This window comes from Vigna angularis, chromosome 1 (assembly GCF_016808095.1).
Source record: "Vigna angularis cultivar LongXiaoDou No.4 chromosome 1, ASM1680809v1, whole genome shotgun sequence".
Lineage (NCBI taxonomy): Eukaryota > Viridiplantae > Streptophyta > Magnoliopsida > Fabales > Fabaceae > Vigna > Vigna angularis.
Genome location: NC_068970.1, coordinates 18,280,966 through 18,296,920, shown reverse-complemented (window position 1 = coordinate 18,296,920; position 15,955 = coordinate 18,280,966). Strand labels below are relative to the sequence as shown.

At 29.0% G+C, this 15,955-nt stretch overlaps 1 protein-coding gene across 1 annotated transcript; it reads left to right on the top strand.

The window, feature by feature from the left end:
* Nucleotides 1-14,229: 14,229 nt before the first annotated feature.
* On the top strand, nt 14,230-15,254 carry LOC108339319 (zinc finger protein 7). The gene has a single exon (XM_017576458.2). It carries the CDS (start codon nt 14,487-14,489, stop codon nt 15,060-15,062), a length of 576 nt encoding a protein of 191 aa, XP_017431947.1. The 5' UTR covers nt 14,230-14,486; the 3' UTR covers nt 15,063-15,254.
* Nucleotides 15,255-15,955: the final 701 nt, after the last annotated feature.

Below are 15,955 nucleotides of genomic sequence, written 5' to 3'. Positions count from 1 at the left end.
TTGTTTATTATTTTTCGTAATGTGGATTGTTATTAGTTTGTGCTTTTGTGTCCTGTGACTAATCGAAGTGCTTGAAAAATTTTCAGGATTGAAGAATAAGATAAAGGGAAGTGGAAGAACATAATGGCTTCGGCATAGCTTTGCCGATTAATTATTCAATCCAAAAGTTTCCATTTCATAAGATAATAGTTTATTATGGGTAACGTGTATTGTATCTCCCTTCAATTGTTCTCCATTTTCTTTTGGGATCTCCTTTGGTCCCATTGGTTGGGTCATGATAGTAGAGATTTTCCTCTTGCGCCTAAGATATGGTTAAGGTATCTAGGAATCCTTACAACAACATTACTTATCTTTTTCTCAATATCACGTTACAAGAGCATAACCCTATCCCTCCCAAAAGGTTTAAGGGCAATAGAGTGCCCTTAAAAGATTTGTTCACCCTGCTACATTCAGATGCAGCTGGTTTTGTAAAATCATTTTTTAGTTAATGAAAAAAGCCATTTTCTCCTTAACTCTTAACTTGTTTATATATGCAGTATTGCATAATTATGCTGTAAAAGTGCTGAAGTTTTTGATAATTACGCAGCAAAAGTGGTTAAGTTCTGGATATAGTTATGCAGCAAATGGTTAAGTTCTGCATAATTGTGCTGCAAGTTGGTTTCTGCATACTTATGCAGCAAACTTTTTGTAGTGACACTTCAATGAGAAAATAAATTTTCCTTTTCCATTGTTGAGTTGAATTTACTTTTGCATTTGTTGCATATTATAAAGGTATATTGAAGGGTATATTGCAGTGTTTGACCAAATGCAATCTAGAAACATTGTTTCTGATTAGTTGGGTGAAATAAGTTGTTTGCGTAGTACTCACGAGGACTTGGACATGAGCTTAAACAAATTTATCGTAATGAGCTGATAACATGAGCTTTGCGATATATTCTTTTAATTCAAATAAACCTTTTTTTTTCTCTATAGAAATATATCCACTTTAGAAGAGAAAAAATAAGAGTAATTTAGCAGGTGGTAATGTTTAAATTTCGAGAATAATTATTTAATTCTTTTTTAAGTTTATAGAGAAATTAATATTTTTTTAAAAAATAAGTTACATTAATTAAAAACTCCTTAAATAAGTAACATTTATGCTTATTCACAATGAGAAACACTAAAATATTATGAAAATGGATAAATTGTGTTAGCTTAGTATGTATAAGTTATGTATAAGTTTGAAATGATTTTTAACTTTTATTAAAGTGAAGTTATATTTATATTATAGGACTTATTTGTATGTAGTTAAGTCATGCTAGTCCAACATGATTTTATTTAGTTTTTTATTTTAATTTTTTTAAATTGTGTTTGAGTATATGACTTTAGTATAGTCTCATTTAACTAAAGTAATGTAGAAGTGATACTATTACATGACTTTAATTTTTTTATAGAAATACATTTTTTAAAAGTTATTAAAAATATTTAAAAATTTACCAAAAGATAATTGAATATATTCAATTATTTGTTAACAACTTTATTGACAAACTTTGTCAGTTGAATTATCGATGGATATATTCATCGGTAATTATTTATTATCGGTGAATTTATTGATGGACTTTGTAGACAGTAAAGTTGAGACGGATTGTCCACGTTGATGAAGTGTTTCAGCAAAGTCATTTATGTAAGAGATCTTGTCAATTTGTTGATGTGAGGTCGCAGATGACACATGCAATCAAACTCTTTTGCAAATTTAAAACTTGCATTATTTTGTTTCTTTTAAACTTCCTCCTTATATTGACACTTTGCATATTCTTTAAGAGAAATATTTTCTACTAAACTATCATAGGTCAAATCCGAACAAGGTTCATGGTCTCTTAATGATACATCACAAGCAAATATTGATAACGATGACATCATTAGCACACAATGTTGTGTGGATTTCGTCACTGGAAAAATAAAGTGTGAGTATATGGGGCAAGACAACTTGATGCCCATTACACTACTAGAAGAGGTTCATTGAAGTACCAACCATCTACATCCAGTAGTGCTTACCATAGTTATGATGAGTTGAGACAACAACTACAAGCTTGTGACGAAGCTTATGATGATCTCAAACAACGATTTGAAAATCTCCAAAATTTGATCATGAAGTTCTTGGCTCTAGATGCAAACCCATGGTCCATCAACCTTAGTCCACCCCAACACCGTTCCAACCACTTCCCCAGCAACATCAGGATCAAGAAGAAAAAGACAATAACTCTAATGATGACTACGATAATTATTAAATACTTAGCTTATGTACATATTATAAGATTCTATTATTGACATTATATTATGTTTTGTATAATTGAAATTATTTTAGGTTTTTAATGATATAGATTTCATTGTCATTACTCCATTGGTTCATTTATGAGCATATATATTTGGATTCTATGGTTGGAGTTGTCTTTGATTATGTCCAGGTTGAATGTGGTGGAAAGAAAATGTTATCCGCTACACCTCAACCTGTTCGCGTATTACCAACAAATTATTGACGAATATATCTGCTGATAATTACTAACAGATTATAATCATCAATAACTATCAATGATCATAATCCATCCGTAATTATTTTCAACATGATTACCAACAAATCTTAATTAATGTAAAAAACCATGAAATACCAATAAACTTGAGATTATTGACAATTGACAGCATATATCCACGGATAATAATATATATTCTTTTAATATTTAGTGTTTTATTCAAATTTTTTGTGATAACTTATTTATATATATATATATATATATATATATATATATATATATATATATATTTGATAGAGAAATCTTTACATTTGATAGAATACTCTGATTTTGAGATACAAAAGTTTGGTGGAGAAAAACTTAAAATGCTGATAACTTTTGATACATAGCTCGGGTTAAAACGTTTTATATTAAAGTTGCTCAAAATTTTGCAAGTAATGCATTTACCAATTCTCATTGCTGTTCCAAAAATTCAAAAAGTCTACCATTTACTAATACATTTTTATTTTTTTAATTTTTAACCTCTTTTCTACATTTTAGACTTTTAATGACATACTTATACTTGTCAGAAAATTCTGATTTTTTTTATATTTTCTTATACTGAATAAATATTTATAAAAAATTTACATTTTACATATTTCATACCTTCATGCGCAAAATTTTTCATTTTCTAATACTTTCATTTTACAGGTTGTCGTTTCTGATTGATATTTGACAAAGTTGAATTAATATATTTTGCATACTTTTAATCTTGAGATTGGTAGATATTAGATTTTATATGCTCCTTTATTAATATAAAAATAACAAAAGGAAATTAAAATAAACTTGCAAATAATGTATATTAAAAAATATTACATAATTAAAATTGTGTCATCTTTATACTACTTAAATTTATATCACAATACACGTAACACAAACACGATTTCAATTAAAATTGAAAAATGAACACTGAAATTATACCATGTAAGTACTACTACACTTAGTTAATCAAAAGTTTAAACTACCATAACTTTTTTTACAATAAAGTGGTGTCTAGATAACATGACTTAACCTTCATAATTTAAAAAAAAAATTAACAATTTTGATAAATTTTGAAAAAAATTGCACCATATATATATATATATATATATATCATCCCCTCTCGAATTGTTAAATTGGGTTTTGAATTAAAAAACTAAAACTCTTCAGCTACTTTTTTTTTCATCTATTTTGATTGGATTGAGGTGGATTTAATCGTAATCGATCCAATAAAGACCATAAAATAAAATAAAAAATCAATTATATTTAAGTGTTATACAATTTTATTATTAATGGTCATGTATTTAACATAAATACATATTTAGGATTTTGGGTCAAAACTGTTTGATACGATTCCATATATACTGATTCATCCATATAAAAACAGAAAATGTTTAATACAATTTTATTTTTTCACTTCTTTATTATGCATATAAAAACAGAAAATGTTTGGTTGTGATTAGTGAGATATTATTGTGCAATGGTTTGGTTTGGGCGGTGAGCATGGCGAGAGGAGAGTGGTGTAGTAGCTCCTGATGCATATTATTATTGTCACATGTGACACACATTGGTTTGCTTTGTAGTTTTGATCACGTGGCAGTGTTAGAACTTTGGGATGCATTATGGCCCACAAGAGGAAAGATTATATATATGCAGTGTACTGTTACCTTTCCTTCATCTATTGTTCTTGTGCTATTGCATGGATGTGTTTCTGTTCATTTTGGAAGGGTTTTGGACCTTGTCTCTGCATTATTATTAGATACCAGAAAATAAACTACTGTTTCAGAATGCTGCCACGTCTTACTACTTCTCCCAAACAAACCCTAATACTTTTTTAATTTCATGTTTCCAGAACACTCATCTTTGTCACTTCAGCCTCATCTTGCTTTTCTGACAGTCTGTCTCTTTGATATTGCGCCTATCCAAGTTGCTCATAAAGCTCATTAGTCATTTCTTTGGTCGAATACAAAATGAAATAAATTTAAAACACTGTGCTATTAAACTAAAGGATGATAACTATTCATTTTGGTATTAAAATTACAATACATAATTATATTTTAATGTTACTTTAATGCACACTTAATCATCATATAATTGTATATCAATGATAAAAAGGTTTAAGGCCATGTTTGTATTTGGATTTAATTCCGGTTTATTAATTTTTTTGTTGTTTTGATTGAGTTTCTGAAAAATTGATCCAATCAAAATTTTCAAAGTTAGTATAGTACTAACATTCTTGAAAAGGTTATCACGTGGATTTTCTTTTTTCTTACTTTTTTATGTTAAAAAAATGAATGAAGAAAATAAACATCGAAATAAAATGCGAAAAAGTTTGGAAGAGCACGAAAGAAGAAAAAAGAAGCAACGAAAATGACTTTTAATAATTATAGATATATTTAAAATATAACTAACATCTATATAATTAACTCAATATAAAATATAAATAAACATAATTTTGTTAAAAATATTTAATAAAAATATAAATTTTAACAAAAATATTTGTATAACATTTATATAAAAAATAAATTTTTTTTTGATTGGTGGAAGAATAAAATTGTTTAATTTAAAAGAAATTAAAATTGAATTGAAAAAATAAAAATATAGATATCAAATTGACACTAGTATAATAACATGTGACATGACACTCTGCAAAATCACATTGTCGTGACAAATTTTTATTTAAAAATATATATATAAGAAAATTAAAACAATATTTAAATAAATTAAAAAAATCAAGAACTAACACATGAACTTTTCTTTAATTGTGATTGTACTACACTAATGAATAGAACCTGATTTCTTCAAATTTTAAAAAATAAAAATCTAATTGAGATAAAAAAAATCATTAAAGAATCCTTAAAATGATTAAACCTTTAAATAAATACAAATTTAAATTTAAATAAATAAAAATTTGGTAAAGATTATTGTGAAAAGTTTTAGTAAAGAGCTAAAAGTTTCCCAATGAGTAAAAATAAACAATATATAAAAAAATCAACACACCTATTATATCTTAAAATTTTAAGTTAGAAGTGATTTCAATTTTCATAATCAAATTTAAACTAAGTATTTAATAAACCATCATTTTATGTATACAATCATACATTAATATAAACTAAAAGCAAACCGGAACACAAAAGAATTTTAATGATGAGAGAACAACATAGTTTGACCTTCCGATCAACACATATTTTCTTTATAAAACATTTAATAATCTCTCTATGAAATGTAATTGAATGTGGAACCTAACTTATTTATGATGGATCAATGAGATTATTCTTTGGTACTTCTATTTATCCATTATAAAATAAAATTACTCTTTAATTATCATGCAAAGTTGCATAACCTTTTAAATACATAAATATCAACATAATTTAACACCATTTCGTTAATTTATTATTTGTCATTAATATCTTTAATATATAATTATTCATATATAAGACTAATGTTGGATAAACAATTTAACACATATTTTGCATGGACTTACTCATAACTCATTGTAAATTTTCCTTATTACATACCACCTCTCTCCAATGATAATTCAAATTTATATAAATATTTATAAAAGAAGAACTAAAATAAATAGTTTAAAAATATCTTTATCTTATAAGTTAAAGTTAGTTTATCTTAAAAGTAAAATTAGTTTTTAAACAGAGTAAATGAATAAGTTAGTTAATTTTAATTTATTAACTAGGTTAATTCATTTGCTTCTTTGTATTATTTTTTATAAGTATTTATTGATAAATTTATCCAAACAAATCAACTTTAAGCCTTGTGAACTTAAGATTCATATGATATGTTTCATATTAAAGATGAATAACATCCATCAAATATATAAAATGATGAATTAACCAAAACTTCATTATGTCTTCATTTTTATTATACTTTGAAGAATTATAAGTGTAGATTTGAAAATCTCACATAAAAGTGGATGAAATAAATAATATATAAAAGATATAACTGTTAAAGAAGTAGACTTTTAAGCTTAACTCAACCCTACAAAATTGGCTTGTAAGGTGAGGTTTGCACCCTACTTATATATTATAATTTGGCCTTATCTCTAGTCGATATGGGACTTCCAACACACCCCTTTATGCCGAGGTATAGACATCTCTGGCGTGAGAGTAAAATTAATGGGTGGTCCGATAGTGGCCCGACAACGGGTGGAACAGAATGTCCACATAGATCTCACTAGGAAAGGTTCCAACATGGCTCTAATATCATGTTATGATAAAAGAAAGGATGAAAATTGTATTTCTTATTCCATGATAAGGAGGAGAGAATACAATTGATATATACAGGTGTTTAAAATCATATAAAAATAAAATATAAATATAAAAACATAATATAAATATATGAACATAAATGCACATATATGAATGGAAAATAAATTAAATCCAATAATAACACAAATATTTTAAGGTTTTAAGTTAGAGTAACATGAAGTCTCTTACAAAGGTTACCTCCTAACTTATCGAAATTAAATTTATCCAATTGATCATTTATAATATGTCTATTTGAAAGAAGATAAGGGAGTTCATAATGTGTAAAGGATGTTAAGAAGTAAATTTTAAGTCTAACTCAACCTTATTAAACTGACTTTCAAAGTAAAATTTACACTAAATTTTATATATATATATATATATATATATATATATATATATATATATATATATATATATATATATATATTGTAAATTGATGTTATTTTTGATGTGAAACATTCAATACAACTCTTTATGTTGAAACATATACATACTAAACATGAAACTAGACATTAATAGATTTGATAAAAGATGAAAATATAAAACTCAATAAACAATTTTTTTCTAAGATAAACTCAAATTTAAGACTATAAGTTGAAAGTGATGTCCAAAAATTAAAATTAACTCTCTTTATTCAGTTTGTTTTAATTCTTAAATACATTTGATCAAAGCAAAGACTATGAACAGAAATTTTATTTTATTTATTAATTACATGTTACGTAACTTGTACGTGATTTATTACTTAATATTTTTTATTCTATGCATTAATTATAAATACTCTAGATAATCCTACAACTTTACAAAATATCAAAGTTTTGAATATCTTGCATTTTGAAATATTTTTACAAATTGAAAAAAAAAAGTCTTGTATAGTCTTAAACAAGCTTCAACGACAAGGGTTTAAGCCTAACTCAATCTCACAAAACCGATTAAAGTATATTCATCTCGTTCTAATACCATGTTAAGAAATAAACTTTAAGCCTAAGTCAACCCCACAAAATCGACTTGTAAAAGGTGAGGTTTGCACCCACTTATATATTTTAAATTGATCTTATCTCTAGCAACGTGGGAAAGTCGTACAAGTATTAAAGTGGGAAAGTCCAAATATCGTTGTCCTGAGAGACTTATGCAACACTAGATAACTCTCGTAATTCACAACTCAATTAGACAAAAAAGTTCACAAAAACACAAAAAAGTCTTTTTGTAATTTTATCAAATAGTTTGTGTGCAACAAAAATTTAACAGATTATTTACAATTGTTAAGACTAGATTTCATTCACTTCATTTTCATGCACTCACAAACATCTCAATTCCAATTTCATGTTAAAATCAACTAACAAATATACTCAAATTTTATCCATGAAGACTTTGGACCTATGATAACTCATCAAAGTCTAATTTCTTGACATCAACAAGTGAAATCATGCATTAAGTTCACTAATGGAGAAAGTCTATCCCTAGATACATTTTTCATTAGGTACTTAATTTTAGTTTAAACATTTTCTAACACCTCAAAAACCACAATCAAGCCATGGGTATTTAAGAAACAGCCAGTATTAAGCATAGAAATCAAATACTAACATTAAAAAAGGAAAAACATTTGTATTAGCCTCACAAAGTACACAAGAAATCAGTTTATTACATATAATATCAACAAATAGGTTTAGCTCTTCATGGTGGAGAACTAAGGTATACAAAATTGAAGAATAGGAAAGAAATTGAAGTCATAAATCATAATCAATGCCTCTTCCAAGGTGTTGGGTAGCTGCTCCACGCTCCAATGGCACCTCTCATTCGCATCTCCACCTTCAATTTCGTGACCCATCTTCCTCCTCAACCCAAAAGGGGGTAAATCCTCCATAGGTGAAGATAAAGACCTAAGGAGAAGAATGAAGCTTCTTAGTAACCCAAACAACCTCTAAGAGTATTTCTCTAACACCCTAAGTGAATTCTAGTCGTGAGAATGAAAGAAGATATTGAAACCCTCATGAAAACATATGTTTAAACCCAATTTCGCATAATTGGTTTGACATTCACATTGGACAACTTAGTCTTACTCGTTGAGCGAATTGGGCCAAACTGACCGAGTGTGAAAAATGTACTTGAATGAATTGTAACAAAATAATAATCCTTAATATATTCTTCAATATTTATGGATTTACACTTATCTATAACATATTTCACAAATAAAAACCAAATATTTTTCTTTCCAAAATTATTTAATAAAACCTTAATTATTAAAAACGACATTATAAAAATACCAAAAAAGGATAAAAATAAACAATAATAATGACAATTATCAGAGAGGGAGAAGCATGGATCATTCTGGAAGGCCCGAATAAGATCAAGATCGAGCAAGCCTAATCTTTAAGTTTAAGGAATCAAAAACCAAGTGGAATATGATGCCTTAACAACGAACCTTTATTTGATGAAAGAAATGGGCACAACAAGGGTGTGTTGCAAGTCGATGCGTAATTGGTGGTTGGTCAAGTCAAAGGAACATTTCAAGTGAAAAATGACCTACTGCTTTGATATTACCATAAAGTAGTACAACTGATGAAGGAGTTTGAAGAAGCAACAATAGAACACATCCCGAGAATTGAGAATACTAAGGTTGACATCTCGTCTAAACAAATAACAAAGGAAGAGGGTAGTTGAGCACAATAATACAACAAGTAATGATTAAGCCAACAATGGGGGAATGTCTATATGTTACAAGAGTCGTCAAACCGACTTGAAAGAGGACAATAAAGCCTTGATAAAATAGTTTAAGATACTTTGATGCTCAAGTCAATAAACGTCATAATATATAGTATATTAAATGATGTAATGAATATAAACTAAGTACTTTGCATGGATTCTATATTTATACTATTTGTAATGGATTTGCACTTACCATCGGCCAAATTATGGCTCAATCATAACTTAATGCTATTATTTAGTTTATTCATGATAACTCATGTTTAAGGTGGTGAATTATGTTAAACAGTTATCGATTAGTTGTGTTTAGTGTCAACGATCAATGTGACCGATCAGCTTGCATGCTGGTCAAATACTTCTTTATGTTTGACAAACAGGTCTATACCATACATAATAAAAAAGAATATACAATATAAATATTATTATGTCATGTAATGTTAAGTTGTTCTATATGTTTTATGTTAGCTTAAAATTATTTGTTATGATATATTGGCAAGTGCACGACACTCACCAATTCTCACAATTCACATTCAATTAGACAACCTAATTCACAAAAAAAATAAAGAACTCTTTTTGTATTTTTATCAAACAGTTGGTGTACCAACAAAAAAATTAAGAAAGTATTTATTGTCAAGACTAGATTTCATTTACATCGTTCTCGTACTTATATGAATGTCTCAATTTCATTTTCATATTAACATCAACTCACATAAATTCTCAAATAATATTCCTAGTAACTTTAAGAAATTGTTTGGTTTACATAATTTTGTAGGTAAAGAAACATTTTATTTTCTTCATTTTTGACTTTCATAAAAACAGGTTGTTTTTCTCTTCGGAAAAAAGAAAGAAAGTAAATTAAAGCCCTCCATTGTATAAAAGTAAATAAGTTTAACAAAATGTAAGTAAAAAATAAATCATAAATCTTTATATAGTGTTTACGGCATTCACATGAAGGCACAGATTTACCGTTCCCGATTGTACATGGTGATGGAAGTGTACAAGCGTGTGAGTGAAGGAAATCACCTTTGCAAAGTGTAATAGCAAAACTTTTAAAGAGGACCACACTTTATTAGCATCTGCTACATGATCAGAATTTGTTCTCCTTCACAGTTTTTCTTTTCCAAGCCATCTATGACCTTTTTTGTCTTCTATTTTAGTAGATGTTTTAAAGCAGCATTAAACCAAACAGAAGCACACCTAGGAATATATGAGGATAAGCCAGCCCAAGATCACTTGGGTTATTCCTTTTAACCACTTCAGAGCCAACAGTTGTTGCTTGCTTGCTTGGATCTTTGTCACAAAATGCTTCAACTCGATACCCTCATCACATTTTGACTCAATATGCACTTACTATCCAATCACCACTTCACTTGTTTGGCTGACTTTAATTATCAAAGAAAATAAGACCTTTTGGGCTAAAGGCTTTATTTAAACTCTTATGTTTGAACAGATAATGGATATTGCAGGGTCTTTTCACCATCTAATTTAGCACTAAGCAAAGTTAATATTCTGATTGTTACCAAATGGAAGTTGATTAATTCAGTGATTGTGATATGTGAATACAAACAAAAGGAAGCGACGAAGTGATTGTATAGTTGCAAATGGTATGATGTTGAATGAGAAAAGCAGGCACGAGTTAAAGAAAGGGTTTGGGTCGATGCTGATTTGAGTGTTCTGTAGATCATTGACAACTCTTTTGGCTTATAATCCTAGTAATTTTAAATTTATTATATTCGAACAAGATAAGACATGTCTAATTCGTAACTTCCGACTCATCAATCCAACAGCTGAATTATTTATTGGAAAGGAAGCTTCAACATCAGAATGGCTTCATCACCCCATTACTGGGGAAATCATAAACTTTGTTAAGAATGGCATTGGAGTGTGATTCTGATATCTAAGAATAAGCACAAGTGGCTGAAAATGCACTTGAACTGTGGATGGACGTAGCCCACTGACAACCAGACACCACACAACCATCATATCTAGCTTACAAACTGATTTAAAAACTCAGTATCACTTCTCCCCTCTACCCTCTAACTTTATCGAACCATTATTGACACCTTTTGCGGACCCCTTTAACTTCCAGAATAGGAGTATTACATTATTATGAATAAAAATAAAGATTCAGCACAAGCAGCGACAACTCGATCCACTATCTTTAGTGTGTATTTGGTCCTTTTTCTGATGTTGGGCATAGACTTTGCTTCTTTTTTTCTGTACTTAAAATCTGCCCCTCTTTTCTATATTGCCTACCATGCCTTATTTGCCGTGACTTCTCTGAGTAACAACAAAATCAACTCCATCTTATGTCTTTGATGGACCATACCCTCACCAATCCCACGTTATTACTGTCCCACTATGCTTATGTTTTTCCCTGTCAATATGTAACTTGTGGTTTATACAAAACTAGATCTTTCCCCCATCAAATTTGTGGCTTCTGAAACACCAACACTCCAAGATCACTACCTATGCTTCGTCGCTTATTTTTCTTTCCCGATACAAACCAAATTTAAACTTACTTCACCTTCAGATCTTCTCACTCCTTTTTTTAAATCATTCAAACAAAATTTGTTTCTTTATTATTATTATCAATTATACGTTTGAGATTACTAAAATAAATTATAAATGATATCCTTCAAAGATCTAAGAGCCGGGTAGTTCAAATATGAAACTTTACTTCACTCTACCAACCCCGTTAGTAAATGTTAATTTTTTACACCCAAACTCTGTAATTTCCTTCTTATTTCCATCATATACCTATTAACATATATTATTGGTTTTATTATTTCTTCCCTACAGCGTATTTCTAAGAATTAAAAAGAAATATTTTTTGGTTTAAAAATATTATTGCGCGAGAGATATATATTCAAATTACTTTTTTCATTAGTTATGGTTATTCAATTTCTTAAACTTACTTATTTCTGTAAGAGTTTAGCTTGATCCTTATGTTTTTTCACTCTGTTTCAGTATTTGTTTATTTTGATGTTCTAGAAATTATTGATGAACATGAAGATGCTAATCTAATTGAGATTTTTTTTTAAACTCGTAATAATGCTTAGCACGTCAGTTTTATAAAATAATTACTTGCTTTATTTATTAGACTCTTCTTGGATGGTTTCAATAAAAAGTAATAATATTTTTTTAAAAAAAGAGAAATATTTTCTCCATAACAATAACACTATCTTCCTATTAGTTATTAATCACTTAGTCTTTTTTAAGAACAGAGGAATAAAATAAAAGAAAAATATAATTTACATTCAAATTTTGTTTTTTGAATTTGAAAAGTTTACTTTATAGTCATTTAAAGGGTTCTATTTTTTTTAAAAAAAATAAATAAAAGACGGGATGATGTGTATCTCTCTAACTAGACTTGTCTAGAAGTACAGAGAACATACCTTTATTATTAATTTATTAAATGTGATTTAGTGAAATGTGACAAATTATGAGAGATGACCATCAGATGCTTGCCATGTTAATAAAAATATCAACGTAAATGAAAAAATTCACAAACATTTTAAGGAGTCAAAGTGTATTTGTTTAAACTTAGGAAACCAACCTAAAATTACATGAGGGATAATGTTATATTTTAGCAAAAATGCATGAAACATGATATCTACACCAGTGTCCAAAAGTTGAACATTTGAACAAAATTTCTGCAATTCGATCACAAGTAGAATAAAGTAGATGTTGACACTAAAATCGGTACATGGTACAAAGTGGAGGGTGAAATTAGAGATATAGAATCTTTCTTGAGACTTTATTTGGTCTAATTATATCATTCTTAATTAAGTTATCATGATGTTTTTTTATGTTAGGATTGTGATAATATAGGTATCCATGAATAAATACTCATTAAATACGAGTCTCGTGTAAAGTATTTATCAGAGTTTTGGCATCAACTCGTCTTATACTTACACCTATTCATATATATACTTAAAACATGTTACATGTTATTGTTAATTAAATTACTAAAACTGTTTTTCAGGCTAACTAAGACGACTTGATAATTGATTTTCAATTTAGTTCTAACAATTTCTTAATTAATATTTTTATTATATATTGACTTTAAATATAAGTAAAATGTAGATGTCGATGGATCAGAATTTGAAATTAAAATTATCCACGTTGAATATGAGATGGATACAAGTATTTTTATTTTTATTTTCAAAATGAGTTTGGGGATGGACACTATGGCCTATATCTAGATTATACTAATTATAAGATGTGAGATGACATGAGAATTTCTACTTAGACAAAATTTTACTATATAGTCGTTACGTAGACTTAGTGTTTTTCAACTCAATCGAAGTTTAATATTCTCTACACACAAAGATAGTGAAAAATGTTAGTACCAACGGGAACACCCAACCTACTAAAAATGTTTCAACCTACCACTCACTTTGGCCTTAACAAAGTTTAGTGTAAATATTTAATTTCTCACGGTGAACCGAAGTTTGAATTATGAAAAAGAGATGCATTCATATTCTCTCTTAGCCTTTACGTATGTGACTTAAAAGAAAGAATTGAATTATTTGACCTAAAGCAATTAAGATAATATGTTTAACCTAGAACGATTCCAATACGTATTGTTCCTGAAGAATGTTGCGACGTATGTGAAGTATAAAATTAAAAAAGGCAATCTGAGTGTAATAGTACATAACACTTTTAATGGTCAAGGGTCGATTCGAAATCCACCAGCGAGCACCTATATAGATGCTAGAAGTAGTGTAAATGTGAAGACAAGTAGGAATCTGAAGCCATAAATTGCCAACACTACCAGATGACATTAGCATTGTCCCAATTCTCCCCTCTAAAGTATATGCAAAACTGGGTGGGAACACAAGACATGGCGTAGTGCTGAGTTCATAAAGATATAACACTTCACCAAATAATATTCAGCTCCCACTTCCAACTTCATATCAATCACTCCCCTCTCTTTCTTTCTCCTTATTTAAGCTCAACAACTTCTCCCTCTCCCACAAAACTATTCTCTACCATGACCTTCCTCACGGAGGATCAACATCATGATCATCACCATGTGTCAATCAATGACAATCAATGTGAAATTCTGACTCCCGAAGGTGCTAACTTAGGAGAATGGCTGAGTTTAGGCCTTAAAGGAGACATGACTGTGGAGGCAGCAGAAGAACAAAAGTCGTCAAAGGCTGAGCAGAACAAGGTATTCTCATGCAACTTCTGCATGAGGAAGTTTTACAGCTCACAAGCCTTGGGGGGTCACCAGAATGCACACAAGAGGGAGAGAGAAGCAGCAAGAAGCTACCAGTCTCATAGGATGATGACAGCAAGATCACCAATGGGGTTTGCTTACACTTCTCTGGCATCTAGGTCACTGGGAATACAGCCTCACTCCCTTGTGCACAAACCAGGCAGAGAAAGGTCTGCCATGGTGGCTAGATTCAGTGATGCCAACATTAATGGCGCTGGAGTGGCATCCTGGACACCCTTTCTGCTCGAACAGGCCGTGGATTTCTATTGGCCAGGTAGCTTTCGGGCGGACTTGCCAAAACAAGAATCAGATGTTCATAAGATTGACTTAGATCTTCGCCTCTGATTCAACATCACAGCCTACTACTGTTTTCTTCTTCATCTCCCAATAAGCTCTCATGGCTACTATCCTAATTCACTGCTTTAATTGGTTTCGCAAGAGAAACAACCATCTCCATGTAATGTCTATCACAACTCAATGCTAAGTGTGTTTCTTTTCTTTTTCTTAAAAATATATTTTTCCTTTTTTAAATTAATATGATCATCGTTTCATTATTTTAATTTACGTTTTTTAAAATATTTTGTAAAATATTTAAAAGTATATGGGAGAGGAAGGTTAGAGTAAATAAAAGGTATGTGTTTTTATATATCCGAAAATTAAAAGAGTTGGATCGATTTTGGACATTAGAAGGGAAGGTAAAGGACAAGAAAATGGAACCAAATCGATTCCCTAAACGTTGAAAGTACACGAATTTTCGTCCAACCTGCAAGCGACAATATTGCATCAGTTGTCACAGGTTATAGGAAAAAGCTACCAAATAATAAATCTAAGTGTGTGTCTGATTGGCATTCAGGTTTATTTTACTCATTGTCACACATATTTTAGTATAAAATGAAAGCTAAATTAATTCTATGGCCTTATAATATAAGATATCTCAGTTATGCTTTTTCTTCTTTAATTTTTTATTTTCTATCTCCACTTTTTGATATTTACTCTATTTATTAATTTTGACAATGATAATGTTATAATAATGTCATCGTATAATTTATCAACTTATATTAGTATTACCAATGTCATGTCCGTACTATAAACTAAAATAAAAAATACATATTTATAGAGGCTAAAATAAAAATTAGTTTTTTATTTATAGAGACTAAAATAAAAAAATATGAAAAGTATGTATTTTTCGGGAATAAAAATAAAAAGTATTTACCGGAAACTAAAAACAAAATAATATA